This window comes from Photinus pyralis, unplaced genomic scaffold (assembly GCF_008802855.1).
Source record: "Photinus pyralis isolate 1611_PpyrPB1 unplaced genomic scaffold, Ppyr1.3 Ppyr1.4_LG1, whole genome shotgun sequence".
NCBI classification, from domain to species: domain Eukaryota; kingdom Metazoa; phylum Arthropoda; class Insecta; order Coleoptera; family Lampyridae; genus Photinus; species Photinus pyralis.
In genome coordinates this window covers 50228945-50245256 of record NW_022170249.1, presented here as the reverse complement: position 1 = coordinate 50245256, position 16312 = coordinate 50228945, and the positions used below count along the sequence as shown (strand labels likewise).

At 37.2% G+C, this 16312-nt stretch overlaps 1 protein-coding gene across 1 annotated transcript in view; it reads left to right on the top strand.

Moving 5' to 3' along the window:
- LOC116176895 (nephrin) overlaps positions 1–14921 on the top strand; it is a 192868-nt gene extending 177947 nt beyond the window's left edge. The window contains exons 10-13 of the mRNA XM_031495719.1: positions 12990–13292; positions 14174–14485; positions 14545–14678; positions 14725–14921. Coding sequence (XP_031351579.1) covers positions 12990–13292; positions 14174–14485; positions 14545–14678; positions 14725–14856 — 881 coding nt within the window. The 3' untranslated portion in view covers positions 14857–14921. The remainder of the gene's footprint in view (positions 1–12989; positions 13293–14173; positions 14486–14544; positions 14679–14724) is intronic.
- The last annotated feature ends 1391 nt before the right edge of the window (positions 14922–16312 follow it).

Here is a 16312-nt window from a genome sequence, read left to right as displayed (position 1 = left end):
GCCCTTAGAGGGGAGAAACTAGCAAAAAAATGGTTCCCCTTTGAATCAAAAATTGACGGGTCCGAGGATTTTTTCGTAAATGTTTTGAGGTTCCCAAAATATGCTCTGTTTCGTTTTCAAATGGCCACCCTGTCTATCACATATGACAGATATAATTGGCATATAATAGGCAAATGAAAAATAAACAATTTTATAACTCCTCTATGCAACAAAGAGCGAAAGAAGGGCATTCACATGTTTGGTCATTTAATAGTATACAGGGTGTTCATTTGAAAACTTCCCGGATTTATCGAAAACCACTGATTAAAGGAAAAAACGCCGAGACACGTCAAAAGATTTGTCAAGGAGGTCAACTTTTGAACCAAAAACTAATTCACCCCCTTTTACCCTGTGCCCCCAAGGTCATTCTCTAAAAAATTTTAAATGACAGGTGGTATCGAGTACCTAATAGATTGTTTAAAATCTGAATCAATAAATTAATTTTCAGTAATCCAAGATTGTCATAAAGGTAACTGACAGCAAATTAAATTCTTTCTTTCCCATAGCAACAAATAAGTGATATTGTTGTTTGTTTTTGTTTTCTATCTGAACAAATTAAGATACGTCGATTAAATAAATTAAAAAAAGATATTTCTAATTTTCTCGAAAACGAATCGACTTAGAAAGACCTTTCAAACAAGCTATTACTCGATACCCCTTATCACTTTAAGGGAATGACCCTGGGGGGCAGAGGGTAAAAGGGGGTGAAGTAGTTTTTGGTTAAAAAGTTGTCCCCTTGACAAATCTTTTGACGTGTCTCGGAGTTTGTGTCCTTTAATCAGTGGTGTTCGTTAAATCCGTGGCGGGAAGTTTTCAAATGAACACCCTGTATAGTTTTAAAGCATGAAAAGTAATTATTTGGAAAATGGTATCTGCGACAATTTGACGAATTTCTTTAAACTAATTTGTTGTAAAGATTCGCAAATAATATTGCACTACAGTAGAACTGTAGAAATGTTAAACGCAAAATTAAATTTTTGAATGCCGTTTGCTAATAGGCGCTATTTACGTTGCCTCAAATCTCTAATGCTTTGACGTCGTCCATTTAAAAGAATACATAGGGGAATTGTACGTAGTATGAATTCTCTTAAAAAACTGTTTATACACTTTATATTCACCGGCCAAAATCTTGCTACGGCTTTTATTCTAATTACACTAGAAATGTTTGTATTATATTATGTGTACATGTGCACCGTATGGCAAATTTAGAGTGATACCGGGCTCTATCTTTTGGCGCAATTTTTTTTTTACTGTTGTCAAGATAAAACGCGTCAGATTATTTTAGTTTCACACAATCATCGCTAGGGGCGAATAAAGCACTCCAAAATAGAAACACGGGTTTTGCTCGAAAATTTTAAATGGAAGGATATATCGAAAACAACATTACCATAAAAATTGAAACATTTAGAAAGACTATGCGGTTATGTATTTTTCTCTAGCTTGTAAATTAAGGACAGAAGAGTAGGTTAAATGTGGCATCAAAAACTGCGTTAACTACTTTCATACATTTTCAAAACTTGGATTTGTTTAAGAGGGAATTCACTGCAAATTTTAAGCACGTATCCGAATTATCAAATTGTGGTTATTCATAGCCACTAAATGACGCATTAGAAGAGCGTTATAAATGTTACTCTGTTTCTTTATAACTTAAATACTTTTGCGTAGAATGAAAGGGTTATAATTATAAAAATGCATATGCTAAGCCGCGTCGCTAGTAATTGACTAAAGTGTATTTTTCCTCGTACATCTTCCTCCCTTCTCTCTCATAGCAGTGTTTAAGCTATCAGGTCAGTAGATATCAACACAACGTTAACGCGACAGTTTTTCTGCAAATGTGCAGATATGTATGGTGAAAAATCTGATCTGCATACTTTTGCAATGTAGCTGTAGCTGTAGTCCTTAAACTTAAAATGTGAGAAAAATGACTTTGAAAGTTGCTAATAAAAAGCTAAAATCAGGTGTAAGTTCTAAAAATCTGACACAAAAGAAAATGTCGATCTATCGAGGAATGTATTTTGAACTTCACAGTACCGCAAAAAAATTAATAATTACATACAATCGCACTTAGACAGTTTTTGCGGAAGAAAAGACGCTTATTTCAGGAAACAGTTTTAATCCATAATATATCAAATTTTGTAAATGCAAAAAGCAAAAAGCACATTTTTTAATCTGAATCGCCCTCAGAGTCGGTATCTATAGGAACTTCATCGGCTGCAGTTTTTGAAGTAGGTACGGATTTGTACCAACCGTGGAATTCGACTGGAATATCTCCTTTTCGACACAATTGCAACAAACTATTTTTTTTCTTTGCTGTATATAGATTCTTTAAAGTTATTTCCGTAAAATTCCTTGGACGACCTTTGCCAAATGTTGTTCTTTAAAGTCCGAGGTATGATCATACCTGTACTGTATTATGCCTGGCTTACATTTTTCATATTTGAAGCATTTCACTTTCAACCAATTCACTGCTTCACCGTCAGTGTTTTTACCTTTGTTTTTTATAAACCACTTCGTCAAATCAGATATATTTTTGAAATCTGCGAGTCCCATTTCACAGACTTTGTAGCCTGAGCTTTTCTTATTTTTTATACGTCGTGATCTTGCAATTCTGAAAATATTTAACCAGTCTTGAATTGTGTAAACAGGGATATACTTTTTGGCTGTTTCTATCGCACTGTGCATACTGTCAACTTCCATGAAAGTATGGCCGCTCTCTAAAAATGTGTGCTCTATAATGTCCAAATTGCTGACTTGTACCAAATATAAAAATAGTGCTGCAATGTTTTGGTTTCGATTTTGTCCTCCGCATGTGTTGGAAAACAGACAAATGTGTTTAATTTCAGGTTTCAACTGTGCGATGTATTTCACCAAACAGCTACCTATTTCTGAGCTGCCACGTTTTCCTTGCAACTCGGTCCATCCAAAGCAAAATGCGTCAGTAGGTTCACAGAGTTCGTAAATGGTAAAGTTATGCATACAGATCTTAGGACTATAATACATGGAACTCACATCACTTGAAGGTATTTGTAAGACTGACTGTAAGTCAAACGTACAGCACATGAAGGATTTGTCTGTTTTACATTTTTCTTTATCTATTGCCTTTGCCTGATTGCATTCCTCTTTTCTCTTAATGTGTTGGCTGTAATCATCTTCTAGTGCTTGTTTTTCTTCAACATTCTGAAGAGAATTGTACCTCGTGCAGAGCCGACACTGGTCTTTCTTCGGTTTATAGAACGACAAATTGTAGTCTCTACAAAATACTCTTCTGTAAGTTATTTCACTGAAAGCTTGAGTATTATTTTCCAAAGATTCTTCTTTATACATTGACCAAGAACAACTTCTTCGCAGGAGCATGCAGACAGTCCAACCCATCCTTCCTGTTAGACCTAGGTATTACCTGACAATTTCTGACAGTTGACAGAAATGATCCAACCTCACAAAACCTTACAGTATATAATTATAAAAACTAGAAAATATTAACTTAATACATACCTACCATTACCCTTCTCCATTGCCATCAAAAATATTCGGGCACTTCTTGATAAAAACTGTTCATTCATTTTGCAAAATATCCAACTTTAATAAAAATAAACACACTAGAACACCACAGAACGTTAACGCGTTTGTTTTTTGTCATACAGCTAATGCGATTATGTCACTAAAATATTCCGCCAAAATCATTTAAGTATCTTTATCTGATTCTTGGTGTTGAAAATACATAAACAAACAAACAAAATAAATAGACGATATTACTGCAAAAATCTACTAAGTGATTTTAGCTATTTAAAAGTGATGAAACTTATGAAGCAATATTTCTGCAAAAATAGTTAAGTGCCCTTAACAGGTTTTTGCTGTATATTGTTTTTGTTCTAAGATTCACTTCACTTACGGGCAAAATCCTCTTAGGGCACTTAACAGATTTTTGCTGTAGAATATTTCGTAATTTTATAGATACAAAGAACAGAATTGTTAGCTAACGGTACTTACAGTATTTTGGCGGTATAGAATATGATTAACTGGACTTACATGGAATAAGCTAATGCAATATTGTATACGGACAGATATACGAGTTATCGGGTTTTTCCAGTGGATTCTGTGCATTTTTCTGGACTTAGCGTTATAAACATCGCAAACTGGCTAAATATGGACTTAACAGTTTTTGCAGTAACCCCACGATTTACAGTCAACAACAAAAGTTCTCAGGACGATATAAATATTGATAAATTTGTAAATCTATGCATAGGACATGTAATAACAAAAAATGACAAATAGGGAACCGCTAGGTTAACCCCAGAGTCACAACAAAATACCAAAATAACGTTGCGTTTTTATACTTACCAAAATGGCGTTTTGACACTGAAAAAATTCAGACTATTTTCGGAGATGCTGGTTTTAAATTTTAAGTCTTACGTTTCATCTCCGGTTTACCATCATCAGCTGTTTTTTCTTGTGGAAGTTATTTTTCCTTTTTACTTTTTGTGTGATTTGATAGAGCATTTTTTTTCTGATTTCAAAAATGTAAACATCACTAATTTTTAAATGTTGTTAAAATTTTTTGTTTTATTAAAAAATAGTGATATTTACATTTTTGAAATCAGAAAAAAACAAAGTTGATGATGGTTAACCGGTCACGGCTTAAAATTTAAAACTAGAATCTTGTAGAGGTGCCATAATAATGTGTCTTTCATTTATTTTGAAATATCTTGCGTCTAATGGTACCCCCTACCTTTTGATACATCATTTGAAAGGGAATAAAATCCTCTACTCAACCATGATCAGAAAAATAAAATCGATTGATTGGTTCTTAAGATACACTGCACAGAAGATGGAAGGTATGAATAACAATTTTAAATTTTCGAAGTGGGGTAGTTGGAGTGCGACGAGAATTGTCTAGGTACCATTTTTTAACTTCCCCCTCGATATCTAAATCGACGTGATTCCACTCAAAGCATTAGGCATCAGGTCAAGAGTTATTAAGGGTGGATACTTTTGAAATGAGCACAGTGTATAAAAATGTGTATTGCATCGTATTCTATGCAACTTTTTGTTCTAGTATTCTATGGAAATATCTGCGGTGTTCGCTGGTGTTCATTCATATAAAGAGAAAAGAACGATCTACGTAACTGTGCTTTATGATTTCGGGTTATGAGGATAACTCCGGTTTCTGACATATCGCACGCCGCAAATTACAACAACTACAAAAATATGACAATATTTTTTGTGTGTAATCCAATGAAAACTCATATAAACATATAAAATTGGTTGAACGCCCCTCGAATGTTTCTTTCACTTAGAATTCAAAATCTCCGCACACGTATTAACGTAGATATATACTAATTATATCACTTTCATATACAATTTTCATGTAAAAGGTAATATGTAAAATGATTTATAATAATATTTATTAATTCATAATAATATTCATTATATGCGCCATGCATAATTCAATTCAAGGCTGATTAGTAAGGCCAGGGCAAGAACAAAACATCCCGAGATTTAACAGTTCATTCAGGCAATCCAAATTCATTTTACTCTTTAGAAAAGGTTCCTTGCTTCAATTTAAAAGGATGTGTAATCAAAAGTGATATATGAAAAATATCGAAAACCGCTGATCTTGGTTTAGTGTACCTCATAAATCTTTCAGTTGACAGTTTTTAGTTTTTTTTTTGTTCTATAAAAGATTGTCTCCATAATACATTTTTACATTTATATAAAAGTGTTTTTAAGATAAATTCACAGTGGATTGTTTACGTTAATATAAAATATGTAAGAGAATCAGTGCCTTTAACCTCGATTTACTTTTATTGCGTATTAAATTAGGTGTACAGTCACATAAAACCTACAAACGGAACGATAAATTCCTTATAGCGAGGTATTAGGGCAGGGGGAATTTTATGTTTGTATGAAGTATCAAGTCACTTAGCGGTCGTATGTAAGCGATAGAGATCGCACTCTGGTAAATGCATATGCAAGTTATTTACTTCTCAGCAATTGAGGATAATCTGTGCAGGACATGTTTAATTCAGGGTGTCATTTCCCATAATGACATAGATACGGTTGTGTAAGGAGTAAATTTGAGGTATTGCGAGGGTGTGAATAATAACGGTTTAGATGGTTGGAAGGATTCCTTGGTTACGAAAAGGGTCTCTGGTTTAGAGGTGTTGGATTGTGTACTAGGGTACAGGGTCATTTCTTACATCAACTTGTTTGTGTAAGAGGGTTCCTCTAGAGTTGATAGAAATCCTGTAAGACATCGGACCCTGTCTATTCGCATTGGCATATCATCTTATCCTATGGAGACGGAGAGGGGAGGGGGCGTTCTCGCGTGTCGGGTAATTTTCGAATGTTGAGTAATTTGTCGCTACTTGTTCTTCCCTATGTGCAATATCTTCGGGGGTTCCGCCCGTGCGAAAGATCGATCTCACTCATCATACGCGTTGCCACGAAGGTCACAGGCCCTATCACGGTTTCTCGTTTGGTGGTTTCTTGGTTGAACGACAGGATATTACACAATATCAGCGACGCCTCGGTGGAAACCGTTCTGTAGGTTTCGTTGCTCGGACGGTCTCGCATTCTCTGCGCCCTAAACAGCTTCAGCGTCTCCCTCAATCGATAGTGATATGGCGCCAATTACTGGGGTCGACGTTGTCGCGGTCCTTGAGATTCATCACCTTGCGCGCAGCATCCGACGCCGCCGTAGGTGTAAAGCGGCGGTACAGCACGACGTAAAACAAAAGTGCAAAGCGGTGGAACTGGCATCTACGATCTTCAGAAATAGTGACGCCATCGGTGATCAATCACGGATTAAACCTAGGAATAAAGGGTAGAGCATATTACATTAAGTATTATTATGAAACGAGTGTAGAATAGGGCGATGTGAATAAGGCATAAAAATACACAGTAATTGCAATGAAATCGCTGAGGTAAGAAAACAAACACACTTTAAGCCCGATACGCACGTCCGGTTTTCGGCTACGTGAACGGACCGGCAACGTACGTTTAAAAACCGGACTTCTGCACCGGGCCTTAATTAGAACTAGGACAAAAAATACGACATAATAAGAATTATATATGAAGTTTAACAATGAAAGCCATTTTGTTCAATATTCTCCATTTCTCCTTCTGGATTGAACGATCCGCTTGTTTCAGTTACCATAGTAGACCTGTTTTCAGGAACCATTTCTAGCACAATACCCGTTAGTTCCGTATCTAGAGGTAGTCGGTTCAGGATTGGGGAGTTCAGGGCAGGAAAGCAGCTCGAGAGCTAGTCCTGAGGCTGAGATTAACGGCAGTGGCTGGTTTATATTCGATGTTAGCAATCCTGTGTAGGTAGAAATACTGTAAATAGGCCAGTCAGTCATTGGGGATCAAAAATAGGGCTTACCTGGAAATAAGTCCGGAAGTTTTGGAACTTTACAGGTTTGCAAATCCAGAACTAAAATTCACAAAATGCACAATCCGATAGATGCCGCCGGCGCCGCCATCTTGCCAAAATGGCGCCCAAAATCGGTTTTTTGCAAATATCTTCAAAATTATGCGTTTTTTGAAAAAGTATGTTGAGAGCACAATTGAAGAGGCAGAAATTTCCTACAAGAAATGTTCTTATCATATTTTGGCTAAAGTGAGCCGTTTAGGCTCAAGAGCTGATTGAATGACAACATATTCTGTTAATTTCTATAAACTGCCCCTATCTCCATATACATATGCGTATAAATTTCTTTTATAGTAAAACGGGCTATTCAATTGGTTTCTCATTATATTTATTATTCACTGAGAACATACTATCAGGATCAACTATGGCGTGGCTGTCCGAAAGTAGTTGAAGAATGGGTTTGGAAGAAAACACAACCTGGCCTCACTCCAAAAACTACTTTAAAAGATCCTGCTTCCAAAGCACTACTTGCTTTTTTATGTTGTAAGTGCAAGGCGGCTTGTGGTAGAGCCAGCGGATGCAGGAAAGCGGGATTGAGATGTTCAAGGATTTGCGGTGTCTGCAATGGAAAGACAGTGACAGTGACAGACAAGTGACACTGGACGAATCCGATGAAGAAGACCTCCATTCGGTGCTTGATGATTCTTTATCGCCTGCAGAAGGAGAGTCCGACGAGTTGAAGAAAATCAACATCGATTCTGAAGCTGAGGTAACCATTTTCCCCGTTGAAGATATGGAAATCAATGAGTAAGGTCCGTCTGGCCTTTGCCAAAGATAATTTTAGTACCTAAGGGCCGGTTGTTCAATCACGGTTTAAACTGCAGATTAGGTAATCTGTAGTTTAAGATAATCCACAGTTTCTCTTTTATTGCGTTGCTCATTTGCAGTTTAGGGAGAGTTTAACTAAACTGCGTTTAATGAAATTTCTATTGGTGGCAACACTGTAATCCGCTCAAATTTTGACGTTTACGCTATTCAAACTTCAAATTTGGTTTGTTTACAAGCGTGTATCTTGTTTTGTTCGTGATTGAAATAGTGAAATGTGTATTTTTTGTGTAACTAATCGTGGCTAGTAGTAACACCGTTTGGAAATGGAGAATGCTGATCTAATACGGAAGCGACCGCGATCTGTAAACTTCAATCCAACTGAAGAAGCGATGCTTCTGCAGCTCGTCAAAAAGTTTCGAGCAACAATAAGAGTGTAAAAAAACCGACGTTCTTAATAACCGCATCAAAGACGCCGCATGGAACCAACTGGCTGGGGAGTTTAATGCTGCAGGAGGTCAAGGAAGGGATGCGAAAACACTCAGAAGGAAATATGAACATATAAAAAAGGTTTCAAAGAAAAAATTTGCAAATGAAAAGAAATATTTAAATGCTACTGGGGGAGGGCCAGCGAAGAAAATAATAACGACGGATGTAGACGAGCAAATAAAGAAATTGCTTGGAATGAGAGGTTCTTCTTCATCGTCCAAAAACACCTGCATTAGCTCCAAAAAACCTTCATCATCAGTAATTGGCTCATCAAAATCGGTGTAGTTCATCTTGATTAACAAACCATAAGACCAACAGCAACAGCCCAAAATGACAAGAATAACGTTTTCGTGTTTGTTTGATTATGTAGGTATTTGGGGTTACGTTTGACGGTTAGGAGCGTTAAACGGCCCTCTTTCACCGTTTAGTTAAACCTCTAATCTAAACGGAGTTTAACGTTAAACCGCAGTGGTGCAATGCATTAAACTAAGCTTACAGTTTTAAACGCCAGTTTAAGATAATCGACAGTTTAAACCATGATTGAACAACCGGGCCTAAGTGGATTAGGCCTACAGGGGAAACTACGTTAAAAAACGCGCCGTGTACTTTACCTCTGGGGTGGTGTGGAAACAAGTATAGCATTTTAAATCGAAATTAATTGATCATAAATTATTAACATCTATTAATTAATGAATTAATCGATTAATTGAATAAAAGATGTCATTATTTCGTTATAAATATTTCCTAGGAACATATCTTGTAGGAAACTTCCTCCTCTTTAATTTTGCGCTCTACATACTTTTTAGAAAAACGCATAGTTTTGGAGATATTTGCAAAAAAAAAAAACCGTTTTTGGGCGCAATCTTGGCAAGATGGCGGCGCCTGCGGCATGTCTCGGATTGTGAATTTTAGTTACTAAAACCTATAAACCTACAAAGTTTCAAAACTCCTGGCCTTATTTCCAGGTAAAAATCCCCAATGACTGGCCTAAAATAGCGACCATAGGGAGGTAGTGAGTTGAGAATGTACCTAGATATTGTCACCATCTTGTAATTGAAATGGTTGATTTCATCATTTGTAAATACATGCAATTTAAAATCAATATTTTCAGGTTACACATTACATAAATTATTATATGACAGATCAATCTTCTGCTTTTAAATTTGTTGCTTACTTTCTTACGCATTTCTGTGTGTTTTTACAAATCAATTACTGACATTACACGTGTTTTCGTTCGTACGTGCGTGCTTTTGGTGACTTTTCAAACGATACTAAACTAATCAAAGGCTCTACCTTTATACTAGAAAAAAAAACCCACGGTCAATTAATACCAGAACAATTATTAAACGCACGTTACTTACGTGTTACTCTGAAACACGAATCAATGTAAAACATCAAACTCACGACACTTTCAGAAAATCTAGAAGTAGGCAGTTATTTTAAATGGAAACTTCTGTTATATTTGCGTGTTTCTGGAATCTACGTAAAGTGTGAGTTTTTTTATATCTGCAATTTATTGTTATTAAATTAAAATTTTGTTCGTCCGTCTGTCCGGGCCCACTTATGGGATTTTGAACTACTTAAAAACGTGCATAACGTGGGGGGAGGGAACGTTGTATCCTTCATGGTATTCTAATGAAAGCTTTCACCGAAATGAATTGGTTTGTACAAACTTTAATTTTCCTGCGAAACCTCCTTTGTGATATCAGTGGGTGACGAGGGGGAGGTAGAAGTGGATTTTATATTTCACAGAATTCTAATTTAAAGGTCTCTCTTCACCAACTACGATCCTTTTTTCTTACCCCTTACCAAAAAAGGGGACGGGGGACTAGTTTTATTCTTCATGGTACTCTAATATCGTGATCGGTTATAATTCCTTATATCTCAAGAGCGGATTGTCGGAGGATAGAACTCGCAAAAGGCGATTGGGACGACTGGAAGAAATATATTCATTGGTGACGATAAAACTTTAAAAGCGAAAATCTTGAAAACGATTTGTCGGCCGAGAATACGCTCACAGGCAAAATTAATCGTCTAGACGAGACATATATCTATTGGTGAAACTGAAGCGAATATCTTGAAAAGGTGTCGAAAGAGGGTACGTCAAGTAGAACCTCTGGACGAGACACATCTACTGATGATGTCAAAACTTTTAGTGCAAATATCTGCAGAACGGGGTGCTGAAAAGGGTATTCACAAAGCGGTGAAAGATCGTCTAAACTCGACACATCTACTGGCGTTGTGAAAACTGAATGATGAATATGTCGAAAATGTTGTTTCAATAGCATACCGAGGCTTTCTGTTTTTTAATGAGTTGCTCTTTTTAGCGCATTTTTGCAAATTTATTTGTAAAATGTAGCTTTTAATCTCACTTTGGCTGGCTGGCTGGTTGGCTGACTGGCTGGCTGGCTGCAAATGTGGGCGCGTAGAAGAACTTTTGTAGAAAGGCAACGGGTGTACGTGTATCTACAAGGCCGTGAAATTTGTCAACCTTAGGGACATGGCTACATGATGTGGGGTTGGCGACATCTGGGCGTCATCCTCGAGCGTAGTATACTAACGTGAAGGTTTTTCAGTTTTTTCCTATCTTCTACTACAGTTTTGGTCCGATTCTTTTCAAATTGGTGTCGTCGGAAAGATGTTGTAAACGCGCACAACTCCTGCGTGGCGGAATTTTGTTTTTTGTCCTAGGGGCGAAATTAACGACCTTTTGCGAGGCGCGCGCGCGCGTCTTCGAGAAGTAGTCAACTTCGGGCGCCTTTTACCTTCCGTTGCGAACTCACGCGGTTTAATGTTTCGTAAATCTCGAATCGCTGTCTCTCTTTCTCGTGTCGCCAATAGAAGCGAATTGCGGGTGGGTGAACGGGACGTCGGAAGTGGCTACCGTCAAAGGGAATGTGGTAGCCCCCGACACGATTTTAACTTTAAAAGCGAATTGCGGGTGCACGCGGAAAGTGGGAAACGGTTAGTGAATGTAGTAGCCTTCGACAAGATCTGTTATTGATGGTTGAGTCGAAAGTGGCTAATAGAATACTGATCTGCCACACAAAAATGCGCTGAAGTCCCTTCGATCTCACACGAGGACTTTGATAATTTTTTCATTCTCACACATTCAATAAAGAAATACGCATGTTTTGCTATTAGATACTCATTTAATAGTTTCTGTTTTCCATTTGTCATGCCAATTTTAAACAAAAATCCGTGTGAATATCAGGGAATCACAAATGTAAGGCAGAATCCAAACATTGAGGTTGTCATGTGAAATAACTGTTATTTCCGGAAGCGTTATTTTAAATCTCATATTCAGAATAATCCTAAAATTCCAAATACCTACCTGTAATGTGCAGTAACGTTTAGTTAAAGCTGTCATAAATAACTGTAGAATGTCACATCATTAAATTGACATTTCCTTGATGTTTTTCCTCAAACTGTGCATTTCTTTAACATTGATGTTGTATTGTGTAGATCTTCAAAGCAAACGCATTCCGATATGTGGAGCAGCTTAATGCCATTTGAGGTATTCTGGCAACAACTAAGTACTGAAGATACTACAAAGAAAAGATGTTCTTGCTTGCGATATAAAATAAACAATTCGTTTGGTGTTTTGTAATTTTTACGGTTTACAGTTTACTTTTTTTCTGCTTTTGCATTTTCGTTTATAACACAACTCGTTTTAACAACACCATTCATGTTGGTTGAATTAAATCAATTCCATTTCTAGCCAATATCATACATATACATTAAAGCTCTAAAATGTAAATGTCACAGTTAAATTGTGGGTTAGGAACCCATAACCGTGTTTATAGTACTAATTCCAAAATTTAAATCGGAGATATACATACGTAAAGGTCAAAATACCGAATAACGCACATCGCCTGCCTCTCATCAGGATCGATACCCGAATTCCTTTACAAGAAAGTTATTTTTATCATAAAATGGACGTGTAACATTTAAAACGCATGCAAATTTACGAAAGCCATGAATGTTTAATAATTTAAAACCTGTGTAGAACACAGTTGTCATGCCATCTATACTGTAGCAAAAAGATGTGTAAATTATTTATGACGTGCACCCGAGGAAATACAAAGGGCGAGTTATTCCCTAACAATGCTAGAACTTTTTTTATTTATTCCATGCAAGTATTTCACTCTTAACAACTTACATCTGTAGAAATTTAAGGGGCTAATAATAATACTTGACCTACTTCGTGAAGGGTGGCAATTTATAATTGGATTTAACCATTATGTTTTTTTTTCCATTTCAGGACGACCCTTTCCGTTATTGAATTGTACAGTGATGAACCAAACATCGGATTCCCTACAGGTTGAGTGCATAGAAAGCTTTGATGGAGGATTACCGCAAAGCTTTCTTATGGAGATCCTGGAGCTGCCATCATTAGAATTGAGGCTCAACGCAACAACGTATAAAACTCCACCGATTTTCTACGCGGAAGGGCTCGAACCGGGCATTAGTTACCGGATTTTGCTGTATGCGATCAACGCGAAAGGACGAAGCGATCCGACTGTTATTGATGCTATAACATTTAAGGGAGTTGCCAAGTACACAGGTAATTAATGTTTTACATTAAGGCTTAATTGTGTACGCGCGCGCGGTCGTAAATAAATTTAATAAGCGTTCTGTGGCGGACATAAAATTGTACATAGCAGCGGAATGTAAAAATTGCGCAGCCTCTCGAAAGTCTAATATCATTTTACGGCGGAGACTTTTAAGGATAACAGCGAACAAAATTCATATCTATGTGCGGCGGGCATATTGGGGTATTCTGCTGAATTTGCATGTGACCTGGGTCCGATATAAAACAGGCGTAGCTATCTGCGTCGGTCATGGTATATTCACGTTGTATTTTGTATAAACATCGGCGATACTTCCGATATCGTTGAGATTCAACACAGGGATGTTGTACAACGAGATAGTGGCTAACAGGCTAAAGGCCAAACAAGAGCTTTGTATCGGGCACAATCCCGAGTGAATCGCTCTAAGCCGGCTTGTAACGCTAAGAATTGGTAAGGAAAGACTCAAAACCAAAGACGACGACAAAAATGAATTATACATGAGTTTGAATAAAATATGGAAATGAAGAACGACACTGAGAGACGGTCGCGATACGCAGAAATGAGAATAAAGTGGGATATCAAGGGACGAGGCCGTAGAGCCGGCATAAGACGCAGCGATAATGAATGTTGATTAATATAATCGAGCCCGGGATCCTGCGCCACGCTGCGGTTTTACTTATTTTTTTGCCGTTTTACTTTATTCGATTCGGGAACGTGCTCAATTGGCCCTTTAATCTGAGAAAACATACGCTTCCCACTTCATCTAAATTTTATTTTATTGCCACCGTAACTTTCAGTTTCATATTAAATAGAGAGTAGACTTTTTATTCCCTTTCTATAATAATAAAATATAATATTTGCCTTTAATTTATAGGTCCATCGACGGCCATTCCCGTTAGCCCATTATTCTTAGGATTATTAGGTGCGGCTGGAGTACTTGCTGCCGGTGTATGCCTAGTGCTCGCCGCACTATGCAGAAGGCACTACAGTAGACCGTGTCTTCGCGCCGACAGTAACACAAAGCACGTTCCCATGGAAGCTGTAATTGCGGCTGATGACCTCATCATCGACGGTTCCGTGACAGGTGTTCGAAGTCCTACAACTCCCGACACCGCACTTACTGAGTCAATCAGAAATGGAACGTCCGTCGAAGACACTGATCCCGATATTATTAGAAACCAATACGGTAGGATATAAACGAAATAACCGCACGTTCGGCGTATTACAATATTCCTTTTATTGTAGAAAGACGATCTGGGCTCGGATTTACAAAGATTTATCAATTGCCCAATACACGAGAAGATGAAGACAACGAGGAGGAAGTTGAAGACTATGATTTCAAACACGTTGCCAAAGATACTCACATTCCAAATCAAACCGTAAGTTACCCCGAGCTTCATAAATTGTCTCTAAACCCCTTTTTAGGTATATCGAAGTTTACAACGACCGACGCGGAATGCATTACCAGGAATTCAGGGTTCCCAAACGCTAACGCACAAGTACAGGGGACCGGAAGTTGTTACAACTTCCAACCGCATACAAGAAAGTTGCATATAAATGTCTTGTTTTTATTATGTATTATGTTGATGTAATTTCAAATAATAAAATCGAAATAAATTTGTTGTTCTACTTTGTTTACACTTCAACGTTATTGAGCAAAAGCCACAAAAGTAATCTCTCAGTTGACGGCTGAATTATGTCAGTGTTAAATTAAGTCGAAATGGTCTTTGGTGACCAACATCTATCGTAAAAGTCTGGGAAAGTTTAATCAACCCTTAACATTCTTTGGAAAAGTTGTGTGAAGGATACAAAAACCTTATCGGATGTGGTATAAGTGATGAATCTAATCATTCGCACAATCAAAACTCGAATTTAAATTAGAGTACGGCGCAGCGAAAGATGGGGAAATGTAGCCCTTCATTTCCTTTGTTAATACCATATGCGCTATCATTTATTCCTATCGAACTCCATAAACACCGGCTGTTTAGTGTGTTAAAAATTAGGTGGTACAGTGCCCGAGTTACGCGAAGCAGTTGTTGCATCTGATTTTGCCCTTATTCTCTATACTTCGTTCATTTTTGGTTTTATCTCGCCCATCGGGACGTTTCAAGTCAATTATCTTTTAATGCATCATTCAATGCTTCGCGTACCAAGCGAAACTTCCTAATTTATTTTTTTCTTTGTAGTTTCCCTAGTGATAATGTTCGGCAATGAGCGTTCCGCTACTCGCTTCCCATGCAAGTTACGCAGTCCCCCACGTACGTTTGAATACGTCGGAACTACGCGGTCGTCTTACAGATTTACTGTATTTGGGTTTAGTTGGGAAAATTAGTTCTTTCCATAATGATAGTGCACGTTAATAGCGTTATTTAAAGTAACGTGTATGTTGTAACAAAATTTATTTGGACGTTGATATTTCTCACAGTAACAGCTATCTTCGAATTTGTATAAACATTCCAAACATAAAATCTTGCGAACCAGAGTTATAGATTCTTATTTGAGAACACTCGCTGTTAGAAAGGCTGTTATAGACCTAATCGTCTAAGATCAGTGTGAAAATCCAGAGTGGGGCCAATTACACAATGATTTGGTCAAATTAAGGAAAGGTTCTGCGTCTGAGAGAAGTACACATGGTGTAACAGTTAAGTATTGTAACGGTTTATAAGCTATTCACATTTTAGAGCCAGGAAATACTTTCCTTACAAGAAAGTTCAAGGTAAGACTATGTTGAGAAGATGAAAACCTTTTCAGGAATAAGATACGTACACGACAAATTTGCATGAGAACATTTTTCTGATTCACCGATAAATATTGCTGTATAAAATGGTATGCGGCCAAAGGTACCACCCAACAGGCTCAACCTAGCTCAAATTACTATTATTTTCGTAAGGCCTTAATCAAAATTCATAAAAATTCCAATGAAATCACTACTCAAATTTTGAATTGAAATTAATCGTCAGATTAAAAGAAATTTTTAAAATCACATAGTGAAAATTAAACTTTACCTGGATCT